The sequence below is a fragment of the Oncorhynchus keta genome, unplaced genomic scaffold (assembly GCF_023373465.1).
Source record: "Oncorhynchus keta strain PuntledgeMale-10-30-2019 unplaced genomic scaffold, Oket_V2 Un_contig_15140_pilon_pilon, whole genome shotgun sequence".
Classification (NCBI taxonomy): Eukaryota; Metazoa; Chordata; class Actinopteri; order Salmoniformes; family Salmonidae; genus Oncorhynchus; species Oncorhynchus keta.
Genome location: NW_026279151.1, coordinates 29,924 through 52,397, shown reverse-complemented (window position 1 = coordinate 52,397; position 22,474 = coordinate 29,924). Strand labels below are relative to the sequence as shown.

At 44.2% G+C, this 22,474-nt stretch overlaps 1 protein-coding gene and 1 long non-coding RNA gene across 5 annotated transcripts in view; both read right to left on the bottom strand.

Annotated features, from left to right (window-relative positions):
- LOC127918873 (cadherin-related family member 5-like) overlaps positions 1 to 22,474 on the bottom strand; it is a 40,205-nt gene that overhangs the window by 6,216 nt on the left and 11,515 nt on the right. Inside the window, exons 2-12 of one of the 2 annotated variants that reach the window (XM_052502147.1) lie at positions 18,495 to 18,667; positions 18,032 to 18,097; positions 15,803 to 15,892; positions 11,373 to 11,459; positions 11,079 to 11,183; positions 10,409 to 10,594; positions 7,623 to 7,713; positions 5,098 to 5,195; positions 2,365 to 2,571; positions 1,794 to 1,907; positions 123 to 189 (exon numbers count right to left, since the gene is read on the bottom strand). In XM_052502147.1, coding sequence (XP_052358107.1) covers positions 123 to 189; positions 1,794 to 1,907; positions 2,365 to 2,571; positions 5,098 to 5,195; positions 7,623 to 7,713; positions 10,409 to 10,594; positions 11,079 to 11,183; positions 11,373 to 11,459; positions 15,803 to 15,892; positions 18,032 to 18,097; positions 18,495 to 18,667 — 1,284 coding nt within the window. The remainder of the gene's footprint in view (positions 1 to 122; positions 190 to 1,793; positions 1,908 to 2,364; positions 2,572 to 5,097; positions 5,196 to 7,622; positions 7,714 to 10,408; positions 10,595 to 11,078; positions 11,184 to 11,372; positions 11,460 to 15,802; positions 15,893 to 18,031; positions 18,098 to 18,494; positions 18,668 to 22,474) is intronic. The other variant, XM_052502148.1, reaches the window with a different exon arrangement.
- On the bottom strand, positions 609 to 1,722 carry LOC127918874 (uncharacterized). 3 transcript variants are annotated; one of them, XR_008101155.1, is made up of 3 exons: positions 1,660 to 1,722; positions 856 to 922; positions 609 to 654 (listed from the first exon to the last, which is right to left on the bottom strand). It is a non-coding gene; the product is annotated as an uncharacterized LOC127918874 (long non-coding RNA). The 3 variants fall into 3 exon arrangements; XR_008101156.1 differs by lacking the exon at positions 1,660 to 1,722 and adding an exon at positions 1,593 to 1,655; XR_008101157.1 differs by lacking the exon at positions 1,660 to 1,722 and adding an exon at positions 1,526 to 1,588.

Sequence of the window (22,474 nt, the reverse complement as noted above, 5' to 3'; positions counted from 1 at the left end):
AATATGGAGAGTACAGATCATACTGTTGGTAGGAGTAGATAATCTGAACAATCAGTCACCAAGGGCTCATTTCCCTTTGCTGTGAGTTAACCTTCCCTTGTGGTGCTGTGTGGAAGTCTTACCTGGTATAACCAGGACAGAGAGGGCCGCTGTACCAAACTCCCCTGTAGACAGGTCCATAGCACGAATCTACACACACATCACAAGGGAAAATACAATATTATAATTTCTCGGAATGTCTCTGCAACCCCCCAGCATTAACCAAAACATTCATCAAAACAATTCTAGTAGTCTAGTAAAAGGCAGGTAACCACTCAGGTGAAGAGCGAAGGACTCTGTCTTCACAACCCTCTTCAGAAGAACAATGAGGCAGGTAACCACTCACCTGCAGAGCGAAGGACTCTGCCTTCACAACCCTCTTCAGAAGAACAATGAGGCAAGTATCCACTCACCTGCAGAGCGAAGGACTCTGCCTTCACAACCCTCTTCAGAAGAACAATGAGGCAAGTATCCACTCACCTGCAGAGCGAAGGACTCTGCCTTCACAATCCTCTTTCAGAAGAACAATGAGGCAAGTATCCACTCACCTGCAGAGCGAAGGACTCTGCCTTCACAACCCTCTTCAGAAGAACAATGAGACAGGTAACCACTCACCTGCAGAGCGAAGGACTCTGTCTTCACAACCCTCTTCAGAAGAACAATGAGGCAGGTAACCACTCACCTGCAGAGCGAAGGACTCTGTCTTCACAACCCTCTTCAGAAGAACAATGAGACAGGTAACCACTCACCTGCAGAGCGAAGGACTCTGTCTTCACAACCCTCTTTAGAAGAACAATGAGACAGGTAACCACTCACCTGCAGAGCGAAGGACTCTGCCTTCACAACCCTCTTCAGAAGAACAATGAGACAGGTAACCACTCACCTGCAGAGCGAAGGACTCTGCCTTCACAACCCTCTTCAGAAGAACAATGAGGCAGGTAACCACTCACCTGCAGAGCGAAGGACTCTGCCTTCACAACCCTCTTTAGAAGAACAATGAGGCAGGTAACCACTCAGGTGAAGAGCGAAGGACTCTGTCTTCACAACCCTCTTCAGAAGAACAATGAGACAGCTAACCACTCACCTGCAGAGCGAAGGACTCTGCCTTCCCAACCCTCTTCAGAAGAACAATGAGGCAGGTTACCACTCACCTGCAGAGCGAAGGACTCTGTCTTCCCAACCCTCTTCAGAAGAACAATGAGGCAGGTAACCACTCACCTGCAGACTGAAGGACTCTGCCTTCACAATCCTCTTCAGAAGAACAGTGAGGCAGGTAACCACTCACCTGCAGAGCGAAGGACTCTGCCTTCACAACCCTCTTCAGAAGAACAATGAGACTGGTAACCACTCACCTGTAGAGCGAAGGACTCTGTCTTCACAACCCTCTTCAGAAGAACAATGAGACAGCTAACCACTCACCTGCAGAGCGAAGGACTCTGTCTTCACAACCCTCTTCAGAAGAACAATGAGACAGGTAACCACTCACCTGCAGAGCGAAGGACTCTGTCTTCACAACCCTCTTCAGAAGAACAATGAGGCAGGTAACCACTCACCTGCAGAGCGAAGGACTCTGTCTTCACAACCCTCTTCAGAAGAACAATGAGGCAGGTAACCACTCACCTGCAGAGCGAAGGACTCTGTCTTCACAACCCTCTTCAGAAGAACAATGAGGCAGGTAACCACTCACCTGCAGAGCGAAGGACTCTGTCTTCACAACCCTCTTCATAAGAACAATGAGGCAGGTAACCACTCACCTGCAGAGCGAAGGAATCTGTCTTCACAATCCTCTTGAGAAGAACAAACCCTTCGTTTGTCACATTGACATAACTGCTGTACTGCACCTCATATCTCATGTCTGGGTTTACACCCTAAAACACACACACACACACACAAACACCCACACACAAATAAACACACACACACACAAATAAACACCCACACACACACACACACACACACACACACACACACACACACAAAATAAACAACCACACACAAATAAACACACACACACACACACACACACAAATAAACACCCACACACACACACACACACACACACACACAAATAAACACCCACACACAAACAAGCTGATTAAAGTTGTGTGTCAGTGTTTCAAATCTCACACAGAACAGAAGCGTAGCTACCCAGAATTGCAGGTAATTGTGTCATTTCTAGGACTTTCACGGTGCCAGACGAGTGTGTCTCTACTGTATATGAGACGTGACATTACATTTAGAGGTCCCATGAACAAACACAGACTGAGATTTTAAGACAAGCTAAAAGGATTCAAATGTTAAATGTTGATCTCTTTTGACTCTTACGGTGGCAAAGTCCTCGTCTCTGGCCCTGACCCTGAAGGGTCTGTTGGAGGTTCTGTCTCGTAGGATCATGGTCTCTGGGACTGAGTTACTGTAGATGTAACCTTCATAACGCTCCTTCTCAAACCGCGGAGGGTTCCTGCTCTTCCTCAGCACCTCGATGGTGACCTGAGTCACCGCAAACTGGTCCCTGTTGGTGACCTGGGAGGCCTGGGAGAGATGGGAGAGATGGAGAGATGGGAGAGATGGAGAAGGGAGAGATGGATAGAGGGAGAGATGGGAGAGATGGAGAGATGTAGAGAGTATTGTCCATCTCCAGTCCCCGAGGGCCTAGTGTCTGCAGGTTATTATTTTATTTTACCTTTATTTAATAAGATTTTTTGTATTTTTTATTTATTTAACATGGCAAGTCAGTTAAGAACAAATTCTTATTTTCAATGACGGCCTAGGAACAGTGGGTTAACTGCCTTGTTCAGGGGACAGAACGACAGATTTGTACCTTGTCAGCTCAGGGGTTTGAACTTGCAACCTTCCGGTTACTAGTCCAACGCTCTAACCACTAGGCTACCCTGCAGCCCCAATTGCAGTAATGTAGCTGGTCGATCCCAACACTCTGAAGTGTGATGACGAGAGCTTAATCATACAGAGAATACAGAGGCCTTTTACAGCAAAGATACAACCCCTTAGTCTATATGACAAACAACAGATGTGTGGAATGGGTCAGAAGGTGAGGCTTGGTATATGAGAAAGGAACCAGATAGCATTTGCTGTGAAGACTGCTCTAATTGTATAGAAACCAGGGTTTGGCCACATCATGATCTCACTATTTATAAAGGCAACATTTAATGGACTCTATGTGCCATTAACACAAACCTTTTTTTATTGAAGTAGGCAAGTCAGTTATGAACACATTCTTATTTACAATGACGGCCTAGGAACAGTGGGTTAACTGCCTTGTTCAGGGGCAGAACAACAGATTTTTACCTTGTCAGCTCAGGGATTCAATCTAGCAACCTTTTGGTTACTGGTCCAACGATCTAACCACTAGTCTACCTGCTGCCCACAAAACTTGCTCTAGTTCCTGAGTATCATCAAAATGTCATTTGGTAACGCATCTACGTAGGCCAAATAGTTGAGGATCCGATTCCCTCTCAGGATCAGAGGGTTCCTCAAATTCCTCATTGGGAATTTAGTCAGGACACCGGGGTTAACACGCCTACTCTTATGATATGTGCCATGGGATCTTTAGTGACCACAGAGCGTCAGGACACCTGTTTAACGTCCCATCAGAAAGACGGCACCCTATACTGGGCAATGTCCCCAATCACTGCCCTGGGGTATAGGAATATATTTTCTTAGACCAGAGGAAAGAGTGCCACCTTCTGGTCCTCCAGCACCACTTCCAGCAGCATCTGGACTCGCATCCAGGGACCAACCCTGCTTAGCTTCCGAAGCAAGCCCGCAGCATCTGGTCTCCCATCCAGGGAGATAAACTAGGTCATAAACTAGATAAACTATGTCATAAACTAGATAAACTATGTCATAAACTAGATAAACTATGTCATAAACTAGATAAACTATATCATAAACTAGATAAACTATGTTATAAACTAGATAAACTATGTCATAAACTAGATAAACTATGTCATAAACTAGATAAACTATGTCATAAACTAGATAAACTATGTCATAAACTAGATAAACTATGTCATAAACTAGATAAACTATGTTATAAACTAGATAAACTATGTCATAAACTAGATAAACTATGTTATAAACTAGATAAACCATGTTATAAACTAGATAAACTATGTGATAAACTAGATAAACTATGTCATAAACTAGATAAACTATGTCATAAACTAGATGAACTATGTGATAAACTAGATAAACTATGTTATAAACTAGATAAACTATGTCATAAACTAGATAAACTATGTCATAAACTAGATAAACTATGTTATAAACTAGATAAACTATGTCATAAACTAGATAAACTATGTCATAAACTAGATAAACTATGTCATAAACTAGATAAACTATGTTATAAACTAGATAAACTATGTCATAAACTAGATAAACTATGTCATAAACTAGATAAACTATGTCATAAACTAGATAAACTATGTTATAAACTAGATAAACTATGTCATAAACTAGATAAACTATGTCATAAACTAGATAAACTATGTCATAAACTAGATAAACTATGTCATAAACTAGATAAACTATGTCATAAACTAGATAAACTATGTCATAAACTAGATAAACTATGTTATAAACTAGATAAACTATGTCATAAACTAGATAAACTATGTCATAAACTAGATAAACTATGTCATAAACTAGATAAACTATGTTATAAACTAGATAAACTATGTTATAAACTAGATAAACTATGTCATAAACTAGATAAACTATGTCATAAACTAGAATTCTTCTCAAACCCAAATAAGATCAGATCAAGTCACCACAATGTATTTTATATTAGTGACTTTTAGAAATATATTTTAGAAAGTTTATAGCTACTTTATGAACTATATGTTTATAAAATGTTTTCTGAAACCCAAAATTATTTTCTAGTAAGATGATCTCATTCATCTTCATTTGAAAAGATCCCATGATCCGAAGATCAATTTCAATGTTGAACACAATCATAGCTTTCAATCGATTATATGCCAAAATAAGTAATTGATCTGCACAGATGGAAATACAGATTGAAAAGACATCTCTTACCAGGACAGTGAGGGATATTGGGCCTGCTATGTCTGCTGCTTTGGTCATGGAGATGTTCCCCGTCTCCTCATCGATCTGGAAGATGCTGCCTTCATTCCCTGAGAGGGAAAGATACACAAACCGTGAAGTCAACATCAGTCTGCTATGAGATACAGAGGAGAAACCGTGAGGTCAAGATCAGTCTGCTATGAGATACAGAGGAGAAACCGTGAGGTCAAGATCAGTCTGCTATGAGATACAGAGGAGAAACCGTGAAGTCAAGATCAGTCTGCTATGAGATACAGAGGAGAAACCGTGAAGTCAATATCAGTCTGCTATGAGATACAGAGGAGAAACCATGAGGGCAAGATCAGTCTGCTATGAGATACAGAGGAGAAACCGTGAAGTCAATATCAGTCTGCTATGAGATACAGAGGAGAAAACGTGAGGGCAAGATCAGTCTGCTATGAGATACAGAGGAGAAACCGTGAAGTCAAGATCAGTCTGCTATGAGATACAGAGGAGAAACCGTGAGGTCAAGATCAGTCTGCTATGAGATACAGAGGAGAAACCGTGAGGTCAAGATCAGTCTGCTATGAGATACAGAGGAGAAACCGTGAGGTCAAGATCAGTCTGCTATGAGATACAGAGGAGAAACCGTGAAGTCAACATCAGTCTGCTATGAGATACAGAGGAGAAACCGTGAGGTCAAGACCAGTCTGCTATGAGATACAGAGGAGAAACCGTGAGGGCAAGATCAGTCTGCTATGAGATACACAGGAGAAACCGCGAGGTCAAGATCAGTCTGCTATGAGATACAGAGGAGAAACCGTGAAGTCAAGATCAGTCTGCTATGAGATACAGAGGAGAAACCGTGAGGTCTAGATCAGTCTGCTATGAGATATAGAGGAGAAACCATGAGGGCAAGATCAGTCTGCTATGAGATACAGAGGAGAAACCGTGTGGTCAAGATCAGTCTGCTATGAGATACAGAGGAGAAACCGTGAAGTCAAGATCAGTCTGCTATGAGATACAGAGGAGAAACCGTGAAGTCAAGATCAGTCTGCTATGAGATACAGAGGAGAAACCGTGAAGTCAAGATCAGTCTGCTATGAGATACAGAGGAGAAACCGTGAAGTCAAGATCAGTCTGCTATGAGATACAGAGGAGAAACCGTGAAGTCAAGATCAGTCTGCTATGAGATACAGAGGAGAAACCATGAGGGCAAGATCAGTCTGCTATGAGATACAGAGGAGAAACCGTGAAGTCAAGATCAGTCTGCTATGAGATACAGAGGAGAAACCGTGAAGTCAAGATCAGTCTGCTATGAGATACAGAGGAGAAACTGTGAAGTCAAGATCAGTCTGCTATGAGATACAGAGGAGAAACCGTGAAGTCAAGATCAGTCTGCTATGAGATACAGAGGAGAAACCATGAGGGCAAGATCAGTCTGCTATGAGATACAGAGGAGAAACCGTGTGGTCAAGATCAGTCTGCTATGAGATACAGAGGAGAAACCGTGTGGTCAAGATCAGTCTGCCATAAGATACAGAGGAGAAACCGTGAAGTCAAGATCAGTCTGCTATGAGATACAGAGGAGAAACCGTGAAGTCAAGATCAGTCTGCTATGAGATACAGAGGAGAAACCAGTATGATGATATCTGATCAATTCTGATATATTTTTATAATATAGAAAACTTTGTGGTCATACGCACATCCTTATGAAAAACTTTGAAGCTCAGCTGATAATGTAAAGAGAACAGGAAGTCCCTGACATTGTATATGCTCCCAGTTACCCCCTTTACTGGCAGCGTCTCCATCTTCATAAGGTCAAATACATCTTACTGTGAGGAGAACATTAAAACTAGATTACTGTGAGGAGAACATTAAAACTAGATTACTGTGAGGAGAACATCAACACTAGATTACTGTGGGGAGAACATCAACACTAGATTACTGTGAGGAGAACATCAACACTAGATTACTGTGAGGAGAACATCAACACTAGATTACTGTGAGGAGAACATCAACACTAGATTACTGTGAGGAGAACATCAACACTAGATTACTGTGAGGAGAACATCAACACTAGATTACTGTGAGGAGAACATCAACACTAGATTACTGTGAGGAGAACATCAACACTAGATTACTGTGAGGAGAACATCAACACTAGATTACTGTGGGGAGAACATCAACACTAGATTACTGTGAGGAGAACATCAACACTAGATTACTGTGAGGAGAACATCAACACTAGATTACTGTGAGGAGAACATCAACACTAGATTACTGTGAGGAGAACATCAACACTAGATTACTGTGAGGAGAACATCAACACTAGATTACTGTGAGGAGAACATTAAAACTAGATTACTGTGAGGAGAACATCAACACTAGATAACTGTGAGGAGAACATCAACACTAGATTACTGTGGGGAGAACATCAACACTAGATTACTGTGAGGAGAACATTAAAACTAGATTACTGTGAGGAGAACATCAACACTAGATTACTGTGAGGAGAACATAAAGACCTGTTGTACCTCTAATTATCCTGTAGCTGATCAGCTCACTCCTGTTTCTGTCTCCATCCTTGGCGTATAACGGACCAGGCTCCAGAGATAAAGCACCGTCCTGTGGACAACAACAGACCAGGGTTCAGAGATAAAGCCCCGTCCTGTGGACAACAACAGACCAGGGTTCAGAGATAAAGCCCCGTCCTGTGGACAACAACAGACCAGGGTTCAGAGATAAAGCACCGTCCTGTGGACAACAACAGACCAGGGTTCAGAGATAGGTACACAGATATACTGTAACACACCTCTCTCTCTCTGTTCAGGTACACCTCTCTCTGTTCAGGTACACAGATATACTGTAACACACCTCTCTCTGTTCAGGTACACAGATATACTGTATCACACCTCTCTCTGTTCACGTACACAGATATACTGTAACACACCTCTCTCTGTTCACGTACACCTCTCTCTGTTCAGGTACACAGATATACTGTAACACACCTCTCTCTGTTCAGGTACACAGATATACTGTAACACACCTCTCTCTCTGTTCAGGTACACAGATATACTGTATCACACCTCTCTCTGTTCAGGTACACAGATATACTGTAACACACCTCTCTCTGTTCAGGTACACAGATATACTGTAACACACCTCTCTCTGTTCAGGTACACAGATATACTGTAACACACCTCTCTCTGTTCAGGTACACAGATATACTGTAACACACCTCTCTCTGTTCAGGTACACAGATATACTGTAACACACCTCTCTCTGTTCAGGTACACAGATATACTGTAACACACCTCTCTCTGTTCAGGTACACAGATACACTGTATCACACCTCTCTCTGTTCAGGTACACCTCTCTCTGTTCAGGTACACAGATACACTGTATCACACCTCTCTCTGTTCAGGTACACAGATATACTGTAACACACAGCTCTCTCTGTTCAGGTACACAGATATACTGTAACACACACCTCTCTCTGTTCAGGTACACAGATATACTGTAACACACACCTCTCTCTGTTCAGGTACACAGATATACTGTATCACACCTCTCTGTTCAGGTACACAGATATTATCACACCTCTCTCTGTTCACGTACACCTCTCTCTGTTCAGGTACACAGATATACTGTATCACACACCTCTCCGTTCAGGTACACCTCTCTCTGTTCAGGTACACAGATATACTGAATCACACCTCTCTCTGTTAAGTTACACAGATATACTGTATCACACCTCTCTCTGTTCAGGTACACAGATATACTGTATCACACCTCTCTCTGTTCAGGTACACAGATATACTGTATCACACACCTCTCTCTGTTCAGGTACACAGATATACTGTATCACACCTCTCTGTTCAGGTACACAGATATACTGTATCACACCTATCTCTGTTCAGGTACACAAATATACTGTATCACACCTCTCTCTGTTCAGGTACACAGATATTATCACACCTCTCTCTGTTCAGGTACACAAATATACTGTATCACACCTCTCTCTGTTCAGGTACACAGATATACTGTAACAAACCTCTCTCTGTTCAGGTACACAGATATACTGTATCACACCTCTCTCTGTTCAGGTACACAGATATACTGTATCACACACCTCTCTCTGTTCAGGTACACAGATATACTGAATCACACCTCTCTCTGTTAAGTTACACAGATATACTGTATCACACACCTCTCTCTGTTCAGGTACACAGATATACTGAATCACACCTCTCTCTGTTAAGTTACACAGATATACTGTATCACACACCTCTCTCTGTTCAGGTACACAGATATACTGTATCACACCTCTCTCTGTTAAGTTACACAGATATACTGTATCACACACCTCTCTCTGTTCAGGTACACAGATATACTGTATCACACCTCTCTCTGTTCAGGTACACAGATATACTGTATCACACCTATCTCTGTTCAGGTACACAAATATACTGTATCACACCTCTCTCTGTTCAGGTACACAGATATTATCACACCTCTCTCTGTTCAGGTACACAAATATACTGTATCACACCTCTCTCTGTTCAGGTACACAGATATACTGTAACAAACCTCTCTCTGTTCAGGTACACAGATATACTGTATCACACCTCTCTCTGTTCAGGTACACAGATATACTGTATCACACACCTCTCTGTTCAGGTACACAGATATACTGAATCACACCTCTCTCTGTTAAGTTACACAGATATACTGTATCACACACCTCTCTCTGTTCAGGTACACAGATATACTGAATCACACCTCTCTCTGTTAAGTTACACAGATATACTGTATCACACACCTCTCTCTGTTCAGGTACACAGATATACTGTATCACACCTCTCTCTGTTAAGTTACACAGATATACTGTATCACACACCTCTCTCTGTTCAGGTACACAGATATACTGTATCACACCTCTCTCTGTTCAGGTACACAGATATACTGTATCACACCTATCTCTGTTCAGGTACACAAATATACTGTATCACACCTCTCTCTGTTCAGGTACACAGATATTATCACACCTCTCTCTGTTCAGGTACACAAATATACTGTATCACACCTCTCTCTGTTCAGGTACACAGATATACTGTAACAAACCTCTCTCTGTTCAGGTACACAGATATACTGTATCACACCTCTCTCTGTTCAGGTACACAGATATACTGTATCACACACCTCTCTCTGTTCAGGTACACAGATATACTGAATCACACCTCTCTCTGTTAAGTTACACAGATATACTGTATCACACACCTCTCTCTGTTCAGGTACACAGATATACTGTATCACACACCTCTTTCTCTGTGAGGTTGACCTTTGCCCTGTAGCCGGAGCTGACACACAGTTTGGCTATCCCCAGGTTGGTTCTGACACAGGGCTGGAACCACGGTGGACGGTTGTCAACGTCCTTCACGTTAACCGTGATGGTCACCACGGCAGTGAACGAAGGCTCGCCGGACTCAGAAACGTTATACGTGTCCTGGGAAATGGTGTTAATAGATTGTCAAGGAAGGTCAAAGGGCATTGAGATGAGGACAGCAGATCCTGGTTCTCTACTATAGGATTATGTTATTTTACAGATTATAGTATATTTCTGGAATACTTTACAGATTGTAGTATATTTCTGGAATACTTTACAGATTGTAGTATATTTCTGGAATACTTTACAGATTCTAGTATATTTCTGGAATACTTTACAGATTCTAGTATATTTCTTGAATACTTTACAGATTCTAGTATATTTCTTTAATATTTTACAGATTAGAGTATATTTCTTGAATACTTTACAGATTCTAGTATATTTATTTAATATTTTACAGATTAGAGTATATTTCTGAAATACTTTACAGATTATAGTATATTTATTGAATACTTTAGAATATACATAAAATATATATATTTCTAGAATACTTTGTAATCCCATTTGACATAAACAGTAGGGAAGAATGTAAACAACAGTATACCTGTACATGTAAGACCAGGGAGATCTTTTGGACAGAGTCGTAGTCGATGATGTTTTGCACCAGTATGTTGGGGGTGTTGGCATTCTCCAGTCGTAGATACCTGTTCTGGTGACACCAACAATGACAAACGTGTTTAATCTGCTGAGCAATGATTTGACTGAACCTTTATTTATACCAGCTTCGTCTTGTTGAGATAAAAAAATATATATCTATTTTTCAGGAGAGACCTGGACCAAGACAACAGCATCAACAGATCAGTGATAGTGTTCATCGGTGATGGAGGGAAGGTCTTACCGTGGCTGACTCTAAACGATAGTACAGGGGCTCAGAGTCAATGTCTGTGGCCTCTATCCGACCAATACTGGTGTTCACAGGAGTCAGCTGTGGGAGAGAGAGGGGGCTCAGAGTCAATGTCTGTGGCCTCTATCCGACCAATACTGGTGTTCACAGGAGTCAGCTGTGGGAGAGAGAGGGGGCTCAGAGTCAATGTCTGTGGCCTCTATCCGACCAATACTGGTCTTCACAGGAGTCAGCTGTGGGAGAGAGAGGGGGCTCAGAGTCAATGTCTGTGGCCTCTATCCGACCAATACTGGTGTTCACAGGAGTCAGCTGTGGGAGAGAGAGGGGGCTCAGAGTCAATGTCTGTGGCCTCTATCCGACCAATACTGGTGTTCACAGGAGTCAGCTGTGGGAGAGAGAGGGGGCTCAGAGTCAATGTCTGTGGCCTCTATCCGACCAATACTGGTGTTCACAGGAGTCAGCTGTGGGAGAGAGAGGGGGCTCAGAGTCAATGTCTGGGGCCTCTATCCGACCAATACTGGTGTTCACAGGAGTCAGCTGTGGGAGAGAGAGGGGGCTCAGAGTCAATGTCTGGGGCCTCTATCCGACCAATACTGGTGTTCACAGGAGTCAGCTGTGGGAGAGAGAGGGGCTCAGAGTCAATGTCTGTGGCCTCTATCCGACCAATACTGGTGTTCACAGGAGTCAGCTGTGGGAGAGAGAGGGGGCTCAGAGTCAATGTCTGTGGCCTCTATCCGACCAATACTGGTGTTCACAGGAGTCAGCTGTGGGAGAGAGAGGGGGCTCAGAGTCAATGTCTGTGGCCTCTATCCGACCAATACTGGTGTTCACAGGAGTCAGCTGTGGGAGAGAGAGGGCTCAGAGTCAATGTCTGTGGCCTCTATCTGACCAATACTGGTGTTCACAGGAGTCAGCTGTGGGAGAGAGAGGGGGCTCAGAGTCAATGTCTGTGGCCTCTATCCGACCAATACTGGTGTTCACAGGAGTCAGCTGTGGGAGAGAGAGGGGGCTCAGAGTCAATGTCTGGGGCCTCTATCCGACCAATACTGGTGTTCACAGGAGTCAGCTGTGGGAGAGAGAGGGCTCAGAGTCAATGTCTGGGGCCTCTATCCGACCAATACTGGTGTTCACAGGAGTCAGCTGTGGGAGAGAGAGGGGGCTCAGAGTCAATGTCTGTGGCCTCTATCCGACCAATACTGGTGTTCACAGGAGTCAGCTGTGGGAGAGAGAGGGGGCTCAGAGTCAATGTCTGGGGCCTCTATCCGACCAATACTGGTGTTCACAGGAGTCAGCTGTGGGAGAGAGAGAGGGCTCAGAGTCAATGTCTGGGGCCTCTATCCGACCAATATTGGTGTTCACAGGAGTCAGCTGTGGGAGAGAGAGGGCTCAGAGTCAATGTCTGGGGCCTCTATCCGACCAATACTGGTGTTCACAGGAGTCAGCTGTGGGAGAGAGAGAGGGCTCAGAGTCAATGTCTGGGGCCTCTATCCGACCAATACTGGTGTTCACAGGAGTCAGCTGTGGGAGAGAGAGGGCTCAGAGTCAATGTCTGTGGCCTCTATCCGACCAATACTGGTGTTCACAGGAGTCAGCTGTGGGAGAGAGGGGGCTCAGAGTCAATGTCTGGGGCCTCTATCCGACCAATACTGGTGTTCACAGGAGTCAGCTGTGGGAGAGAGAGGGGGCTCAGAGTCAATGTCTGGGGCCTCTATCTGACCAATACTGGTGTTCACAGGAGTCAGCTGTGGGAGAGAGAGGGGGCTCAGAGTCAATGTCTGTGGCCTCTATCTGACCAATACTGGTGTTCACAGGAGTCAGCTGTGGGAGAGAGAGAGGGCTCAGAGTCAATGTCTGGGGCCTCTATCTGACCAATACTGGTGTTCACAGGAGTCAGCTGTGGGAGAGAGAGGGCTCAGAGTCAATGTCTGGGGCCTCTATCTGACCAATACTGGTGTTCACAGGAGTCAGCTGTGGGAGAGAGAGGGGGCTCAGAGTCAATGTCTGGGGCCTCTATCCGACCAATACTGGTGTTCACAGGAGTCAGCTGTGGGAGAGAGAGGGGCTCAGAGTCAATGTCTGGGGCCTCTATCCGACAATACTGGTGTTCACAGGAGTCAGCTGTGGGAGAGAGAGGGCTCAGAGTCAATGTCTGTGACCTCTATCCGAAATACTGGTGTTCCAGGAGTCAGCTGTGGGAGAGAGAGGGGGCTCAGAGTCAATGTCTGGGGCCTCTATCCGACCAATACTGGTGTTCACAGGAGTCAGCTGTGGGAGAGAGAGGGGCTCAGAGTCAATGTCTGGGGCCTCTATCCGACCAATACTGGTGTTCACAGGAGTCAGCTGTGGGAGAGAGAGGGGGCTCAGAGTCAATGTCTGGGGCCTCTATCCGACCAATACTGGTGTTCACAGGAGTCAGCTGTGGGAGAGAGAGGGGGCTCAGAGTCAATGTCTGGGGCCTCTATCCGACCAATATTGGTGTTCACAGGAGTCAGCTGTGGGAGAGAGAGGGCTCAGAGTCAATGTCTGTGGCCTCTATCCGACCAATACTGGTGTTCACAGGAGTCAGCTGTGGGAGAGAGAGGGGGCTCAGAGTCAATGTCTGGGGCCTCTATCTGACCAATATTGGTGTTCACAGGAGTCAGCTGTGGGAGAAAGAGGGCTCAGAGTCAACATATTATATTACAGAAATGTTACTTCATGGAAATGTACCGATATGGAAGGTTTATTCATACAAACAGATGTGGTATTGTATAAAAAAAAACATTTTATTTATTTATTTATATAGCCCTTTGTACATCAGCTGATATCTCAAAGTGCTGTACAGAAACCCAGCCTAAAACCCCAAACAGCAAGCAATGCAGGTGTAGAAGCACGGAGTCAATGTATGAAGGGTGCAAGTAGTTAATTACTATTGTCATCGTAACATAATCACCATGGTAATGTTGGGCCCACGGAGAAGTGTCTAATGCTGTTAGGTACATAGTAAATAGAAGAAGGTCTCACCTCGTTCACCTGGAGAACGTAATGACTCTGAGTGAAGTAAGGTACATAGTAAATAGAAGAAGGTCTTACCTCGTTCACCTGGAGAACGTAATGACTCTGAGTGAAGTAAGGTACATAGTAAATAGAAGAAGGTCTTACCTCGTTCACCTGGAGAACGTAATGACTCTGAGTGAAGTAAGGTACATAGTAAATAGAAGAGGGTCTCACCTCGTTCACCTGGAGATTGTAATGACTCTGAGCGAAGTAAGGTACATAGTAAATAGAAGAGGGTCTCACCTCATTCGCCTGGAGAACGTAATGACTCTGAGTGAAGTAAGGTACTGTGGCAAAGAAGGGGGTCGAGTGATAAGTGGCAGATATGTGAGAGCAGAGCTAATAAACGGGCTCTGCCCGATCACTAAAATGCCCCCCCCTGTCAGAACTACAGATCACAAAATGGCCGACCGCCAAAACTACAAGTCCCAGAAGCAAGGGGAACCCTCAGAAGGTGGAGCCGACTCACAGATAAAGGTTCAAGAAAAACCAGGAAGAAAAAGGGAGGGTGCTGGAAGGAGCTATGAACAATAGAGAAAGAGACTATAGAGATTGGCTGGATTTACCGTGTATGAGCTGGATTGTTTGGACTTACCTGTTGGCGTTTGGAGCTGGACCTACTGAGAACCCGATTCGTGTACCGAACCCTGCTATCCTTGACCTCGCCTACGGCCTGGGTGGACCAGGACGGAGAAACAAACACACAGGTACTGTCCTGTTCGAAAGAACTCTCATTCTTGGGTGATTTGGTGACAGTTTACCACTTAGTTTGTGACAAACGCTCCTAACCTTGAAGAGGTTTGCCACAGTACATAGTAAATAGAAGAGGGTCTCACCTCGTTCACCTGGAGAACGTAATGACTCTGAGCGAAGTAAGGTACATAGTAAATAGAAGAGGGTCTCACCTCGTTCACCTGGAGAACGTAATGACTCTGAGTGAAGTAAGGTACATAGTAAATAGAAGAGGGTCTCACCTCGTTCACCTGGAGAACGTAATGACTCTGAGTGAAGTAAGGTACATAGTAAATAGAAGAGGGTCTCACCTCATTCACCTGGAGAACGTAATGACTCTGAGTGAAGTAAGGTACATAGTAAATAGAAGAGGGTCTCACCTCGTTCACCTGGAGAACGTAATGACTCTGAGCGAAGTAAGGTACATAGTAAATAGAAGAGGGTCTCACCTCGTTCACCTGGAGAACGTAATGACTCTGAGAGAAGTAAGGTACATAGTAAATAGAAGAGGGTCTCACCTCGTTCACCTGGAGAACGTAATGACTCTGAGTGAAGTAAGGTACATAGTAAATAGAAGAGGGTCTCACCTCGTTCACCTGGAGAACGTAATGACTCTGAGCGAAGTAAGGTACATAGTAAATAGAAGAGGGTCTCACCTCGTTCACCTGGAGATCGTAATGACTCTGAGCGAAGTTTGGAGGATTATCGTTCACATTTTCAATGAAAACTTCAACAGACACGTTCACCTTAGAAAAGAGTGAATCGTTATTAGTTGGCATTTGAAAGCAGCAAAGCATTTTATAGAACCTACTTATTTTTTAGAGTTGAAGACTTGATGTGAAAGCAACCAGATATGTTATACATTGAAGTTCTTCACCCATAGAGAGCAGAAATATGGTTTGACCTTTGACAGGCACAGCCCAGAAATAGAGAGACCGACTGATGCTTAGGATTCCAGAGTCCTATTCCCTATATAGTGGTACTACTATAGACTAGAGCCCTATTCCCTATATAGTGGTACTACTATAGACCAGAGCCCTATTCCCTATATAGTGGTACTACTATAGACTAGAGCCCTATTCCCTATATAGTGGTACTACTATAGACTAGAGCCCTATTCCCTATATAGTGGTACTACTATAGACTAGAGCCCTATTCCCTATATAGTGGTACTACTTTAGACCAGAGCCCTATTCCCTATATAGTGGTACTACTATAGACTAGAGCCCTATTCCCTATATAGTGGTACTACTATAGACTAGAGCCCTATTCCCTATATAGTGGTACTACTTTAGACCAGAGCCCTATTCCCTATATAGTGGTACTACTATAGACCAGAGCCCTATTCCCTATATAGTGGTACTACTATAGACCAGAGCCCTATTCCCTATATAGTGGTACTACTATAGACCAGAGCCCTATTCCCTATATAGTGGTACTACTATAGACCAGAGCCCTATTCCCTATATAGTGGTACTACTATAGACCAGAGCCCTATTCCCTATATAGTGGTACTACTATAGACTAGAGCCCTATTCCCTATATAGTGGTACTACTGTAGACCAGAGCCCTATTCCCTATATAGTGGTACTACTATAGACCAGGGCCCTATTCCCTATATAGTGGTACTACTATAGACCAGGGCACTATTCCCTATATAGTGGTACTACTATAGACCAGAGTCCTATTCCCTATATAGTGGTACTACTATAGACCAGAGCCCTATTCCCTATATAGTGGCATTACTATAGACCAGAGTCCTATTCCCTATATAGTGGTACTACTATAGACCAAAGCCCTATTCCCTATATAGTGGTACTACTATAGACCAGAGCCCTATTCCCTATATAGTGGTACTACTATAGACCAGAGACCTATTCCCTATTATAGTGGTACTACTATAGACCAGAACCCTATTCCCTATATAGTGGTACTACTATAGACCAGAGCCCTATTCCCTATATAGTGGTACTACTATAGACCAGAGCCCTATTCCCTATATAGTGGTACTACTATAGACCAGAGTCCTATTCCCTATAGAGTGCACTACTATAGACCAGAGTCCTATTCCTATATAGTGGTACTACTATAGACCAGAGCCCTATTCCCTATATAGTGGTACTACTATAGACCAGTAGTTCTATTCCCTATATAGTGGTACTACTATAGACCAGAGCCCTATTCCCTATATAGTGGTACTACTATAGACTAGAGCCCTATTCCCTATATAGTGGTACTACTATAGACCAGAGCCCTATTCCCTATATAGTGGTACTACTATAGACCAGAGCCCTATTCCCTATATAGTGGTACTACTATAGACTAGAGCCCTATTCCCTATATAGTGGTACTACTATAGACCAGAGCCCTATTCCCTATATAGTGGTACTACTATAGACCAGGGCCCTATTCCCTATATAGTGGTTCTACTATAGACCAGGGCACTATTCCCTATATAGTGGTACTACTATAGACCAGAGTCCTATTCCCTATATAGTGGTACTACTATAGATCAGAGCCCTATTCCCTATATAGTGGCATTACTATAGACCAGAGTCCTATTCCCTATATAGTGGTACTACTATAGACCAAAGCCCTATTCCCTATATAGTGGTACTACTATAGACCAGAGCCCTATTCCCTATATAGTGGCATTACTATAGACCAGAGTCCTATTCCCTATATAGTGGTACTACTATAGACCAAAGCCCTATTCCCTATATAGTGGTACTACTATAGACCAGAGCCCTATTCCCTATATAGTGGTACTACTATAGACCAGAACCCTATTCCCTATATAGTGGTACTACTATAGACCAGAGCCCTATAAGGTACAATTTGGGACATAACCCATGACCATGAGACATGTCATCACTACTACTCACTGATCTGGAGCCAGTTCTGTTGCAGCGCACCCTGACCCACAGAGCATCATCCACACGGGGCAGAGACTAGGAAACGAACACAAATGCAGCAGCTGTTATTTCACACCACAGACAGAATGCCTCATTGACCCTCGACCTTTCTTTTTTGTCAAAGGAAAAATGACCTTTGACCCCCCCGTAACTGAGTCAGTTCATGGCAATGTTCCAGGCCAACTACTTTGCAGTCGGCATGCAAGCCATAACTCACAACACTAGCTGAACTTGTCCAAGAAGAAAACACAGTTTTAAAATAAATCCACTTTGTAAAAATTGCTATGGATGTTAAGTTCTGACGCTGTACGTATCAAGTGTCTCAGAATAGAAGTTCTGATCCAGGATCAGCCCCCCCAGCTTGTATTCTTTCTATTCTACAAAGCAAAACTGATCCTAGATCAGCTTGATACATTGCCCCCTGAGCTCTCACCTCAAAGTCCAGTCCTCTCTTGGCGATGAGGTCCGTCCCCCGCAGGTAGAACGCCTCCGAAGGGTTCTCCGTGACGGTCAGCTGAACATCGTCACTACAGGTGATTCTGGCTACTAGAACGTCCACAGTGCTGTTCTCTTTTATAGACACGGGGTCAGGAGAAACTGTACAGACTGAGAGAGATGTGAAACAGACACAGATACAGGGGTCAGGAGAAACTGTACAGACTGAGAGAGATGTGAAACAGACACAGATACAGGGGTCAGGAGAAACTGTACAGACTGAGAGAGATGTGAAACAGACACAGATACAGGGCTCAGGAAAAACTGTACAGACTGAGAGAGATGTCAAACAGACACAGATACAGGGGTCAGGAGAAACTGTACAGACTGAGGGAGATGTGAAACAGACACAGATACAGGGGTCAGGAGAAACTGTACAGACTGAGAGAGATGTCAAACAGACACAGATACAGGGGTCAGGAGAAACTGTACAGACTGAGAGAGATGTCAAACAGACACAGATACAGGGGTCAGGAGAAACTGTACAGACTGAGAGAGATGTGAAACAGACACAGATACAGGGGTCAGGAGAAACTGTACAGACTGAGAGAGATGTCAAACAGACACAGATACAGGGGTCAGGAGAAACTGTACAGACTGAGAGAGATGTCAAACAGACACAGGTACAGGGGTCAGGAGAAACTGTACAGACTGAGAGAGATGTCAAACAGACACAGATACAGGGGTCAGGAGAAACTGTACAGACAGAGAGATGTCAAACAGACACAGATACAGGGGTCAGGAGAAACTGTACAGACTGAGAGAGATGTCAAACAGACACAGATACAGGGGTCAGGAGAAACTGTACAGACTGAGAGAGATGTCAAACAGACACAGATACAGGGGTCAGGAGAAACTGTACAGACTGAGAGAGATGTCAAACAGACACAGATAAAGGGGTCAGGAGAAACTGTACAGACTGAGAGAGATGTGAAACAGACACAGATAAAGGGGTCAGGAGAAACTGTACAGACTGAGAGAGATGTCAAACAGACACAGATAAAGGGGTCAGGAGAAACTGTACAGACTGAGAGAGATGTGAAACAGACACAGATACAGGGGTCAGGAGAAACTGTACAGACTGAGAGAGATGTCAAACAGACACAGATACAGGGGTCAGGAGAAACTGTACAGACTGAGAGGAGATCCTTGTGGGCTATACTCGGCCTTGTCTCAGGATGGTAAGTTGGTGGTTGAAGATATCCCTCTAGTGGTGTGGGGGATGTGCTTTGGCAAAGTGGGTGGGGTTATATCCTTCCTGTTTGGCCCTGTCCGGGGGTGTCAGGATGGGGCCAAACCCCTCCTGTCTCAGCCTCCAGTATTTATGCTGCAGTAGTTTATGTGTCGGGGCTAGGGTCAGTTTGTTATATCTGGAGTACTTCTCCTGTCCTATTCGGTGTCCTGTGTGAATCTAAGTGTGCGTTCTCTAATTCTCTCCTTCTCTCTTTCTTTCTCTCTCTCGAGGACCTGAGCCCTAGGACCATGTCCCAGGACTACCTGACATGAGGACTCCTTGCTGTCCCCAGTCCACCTGGCCATGCTCCTGCTCCAGTTTCAACTGACCTGAGCCCTAGGACCGTGCCCCAGGACTACCTGACATGAAGGCTCCTTGCTGTCCCCAGTCCACCTGACTGTGCTGCTGCTCCAGTTTCAACTGTTCTGCCTTATTATTATTCGACCATGCTGGTCATTTATGAACATTTGAACATCTTGTATCATGTTCTGTTATAATCTCTACCCGGCACAGCCAGAGAGGACTGTGCCACCCCACATACACAGTTCCTCTCTAGGTTTCTTCCTAGGTTTTGGCCTTTCTAGGGAGTTTTTCCTAGCCACTGTGCTTTTACACCTGCATTGTTTGCTGTTTGGGGTTTTAGGCTGGGTTTCTGTACAGCACTTTGAGATATCAGCTGATGTACGAAGGGCTATATAAATAAATTTGATTTGATTTGATTTGATTTGATTTGAGAGAGATGTCAAACAGACACAGATACAGGGGTCAGGAGAAACTGTACAGACTGAGAGAGATGTCAAACAGACACAGATACAGGGGTCAGGAGAAACTGTACAGACTGAGAGATGTGAAACAGACACAGATACAGGGGTCAGGGGAAAATGTACAGACTGAGAGAGATGTCAAACAGACACAGATAAAGGGGTCAGGAGAAACTGTACAGACTGAGAGAGATGTGAAACAGACACAGATACAGGGGTCAGGAGAAACTGTACAGACAGAGAGATGTCAAACAGACACAGATACAGGGGTCAGGAGAAACTGTACAGACTGAGAGAGATGTCAAACAGACACAGATACAGGGGTCAGGAGAAACTGTACAGACAGAGAGAGATGTCAAACAGACACAGATACAGGGGTCAGGAGAAACTGTACAGACTGAGAGAGATGTGAAACAGACACAGATACAGGGGTCAGGAGAAACTGTACAGACTGAGAGAGATGTGAAACAGACACAGATACAGGGGTCAGGAGAAACTGTACAGACTGAGAGAGATGTGAAACAGATACAGGGGTCAGGAGAAACTGTACAGACTGAGGGAGATGTCAAACAGACACAGATACAGGGGTCAGGAGAAACTGTACAGACTGAGAGAGATGTCAAACAGACACAGATACAGGGGTCAGGAGAAACTGTACAGACTGAGGGAGATGTCAAACAGACACAGATACAGGGGTCAGGAGAAACTGTACAGACTGAGAGAGATGTCAAACAGACACAGATACAGGGGTCAGGAGAAACTGTACAGACTGAGAGAGATGTCAAACAGACACAGATACAGGGGTCAGGAGAAACTGTACAGACTGAGGGAGATGTCAAACAGACACAGATACAGGGGTCAGGAGAAACTGTACAGACTGAGAGATGTCAAACAGACACAGATACAGGGGTCAGGAGAAACTGTACAGACTGAGAGAGATGTCAAACAGACACAGATACAGGGGTCAGGAGAAACTGTACAGACTGAGAGATGTGAAACAGACACAGATACAGGGGTCAGGAGAAACTGTACAGACTGAGGGAGATGTCAAACAGACACAGATACAGGGGTCAGGAGAAACTGTACAGACTGAGAGAGATGTCAAACAGACACAGATACAGGGGTCAGGAGAAACTGTACAGACTGAGGGAGATGTCAAACAGACACAGATAAAGGGGTCAGGAGAAACTGTACAGACTGAGAGATGTCAAACAGACACAGATAAAGGGGTCAGGAGAAACTGTACAGACTGAGAGATGTCAAACAGACACAGATACAGGGGTCAGGAGAAACTGTACAGACTGAGAGAGATGTCAAACAGACACAGATAAAGGGGTCAGGAGAAACTGTACAGACTGAGAGATGTCAAACAGACACAGATAAAGGGGTCAGGAGAAACTGTACAGACTGAGAGATGTCAAACAGACACAGATAAAGGGGTCAGGAGAAACTGTACAGACTGAGAGATGTCAAACAGACACAGATAAAGGGGTCAGGAGAAACTGTACAGACTGAGAGAGATGTCAAACAGACACAGATACAGGGGTCAGGAGAAACTGTACAGACTGAGAGAGATGTCAAACAGACACAGATACAGGGGTCAGGAGAAACTGTACAGACTGAGAGAGATGTCAAACAGACACAGATACAGGGGTCAGGAGAAACTGTACAGACTGAGAGATGTCAAACAGACACAGATTAATGGTTGGGGTTCCATTTACATTCAGTTCATTCAGAAAGTACAAGACATTGGAATTGGCTGAATTTGAAAATGGATTGACCTCAGACATGCACACAAACAACAACAAACTATAGTGGAGGAGGCGTGTCTATAGATACACTGTATTAATGGGGGTGTGGTGGAGGAGGTGTGTCTATAGATACACTGTATTAATGGAGGTGTAGTGGAGGAGGTGTGTCTAT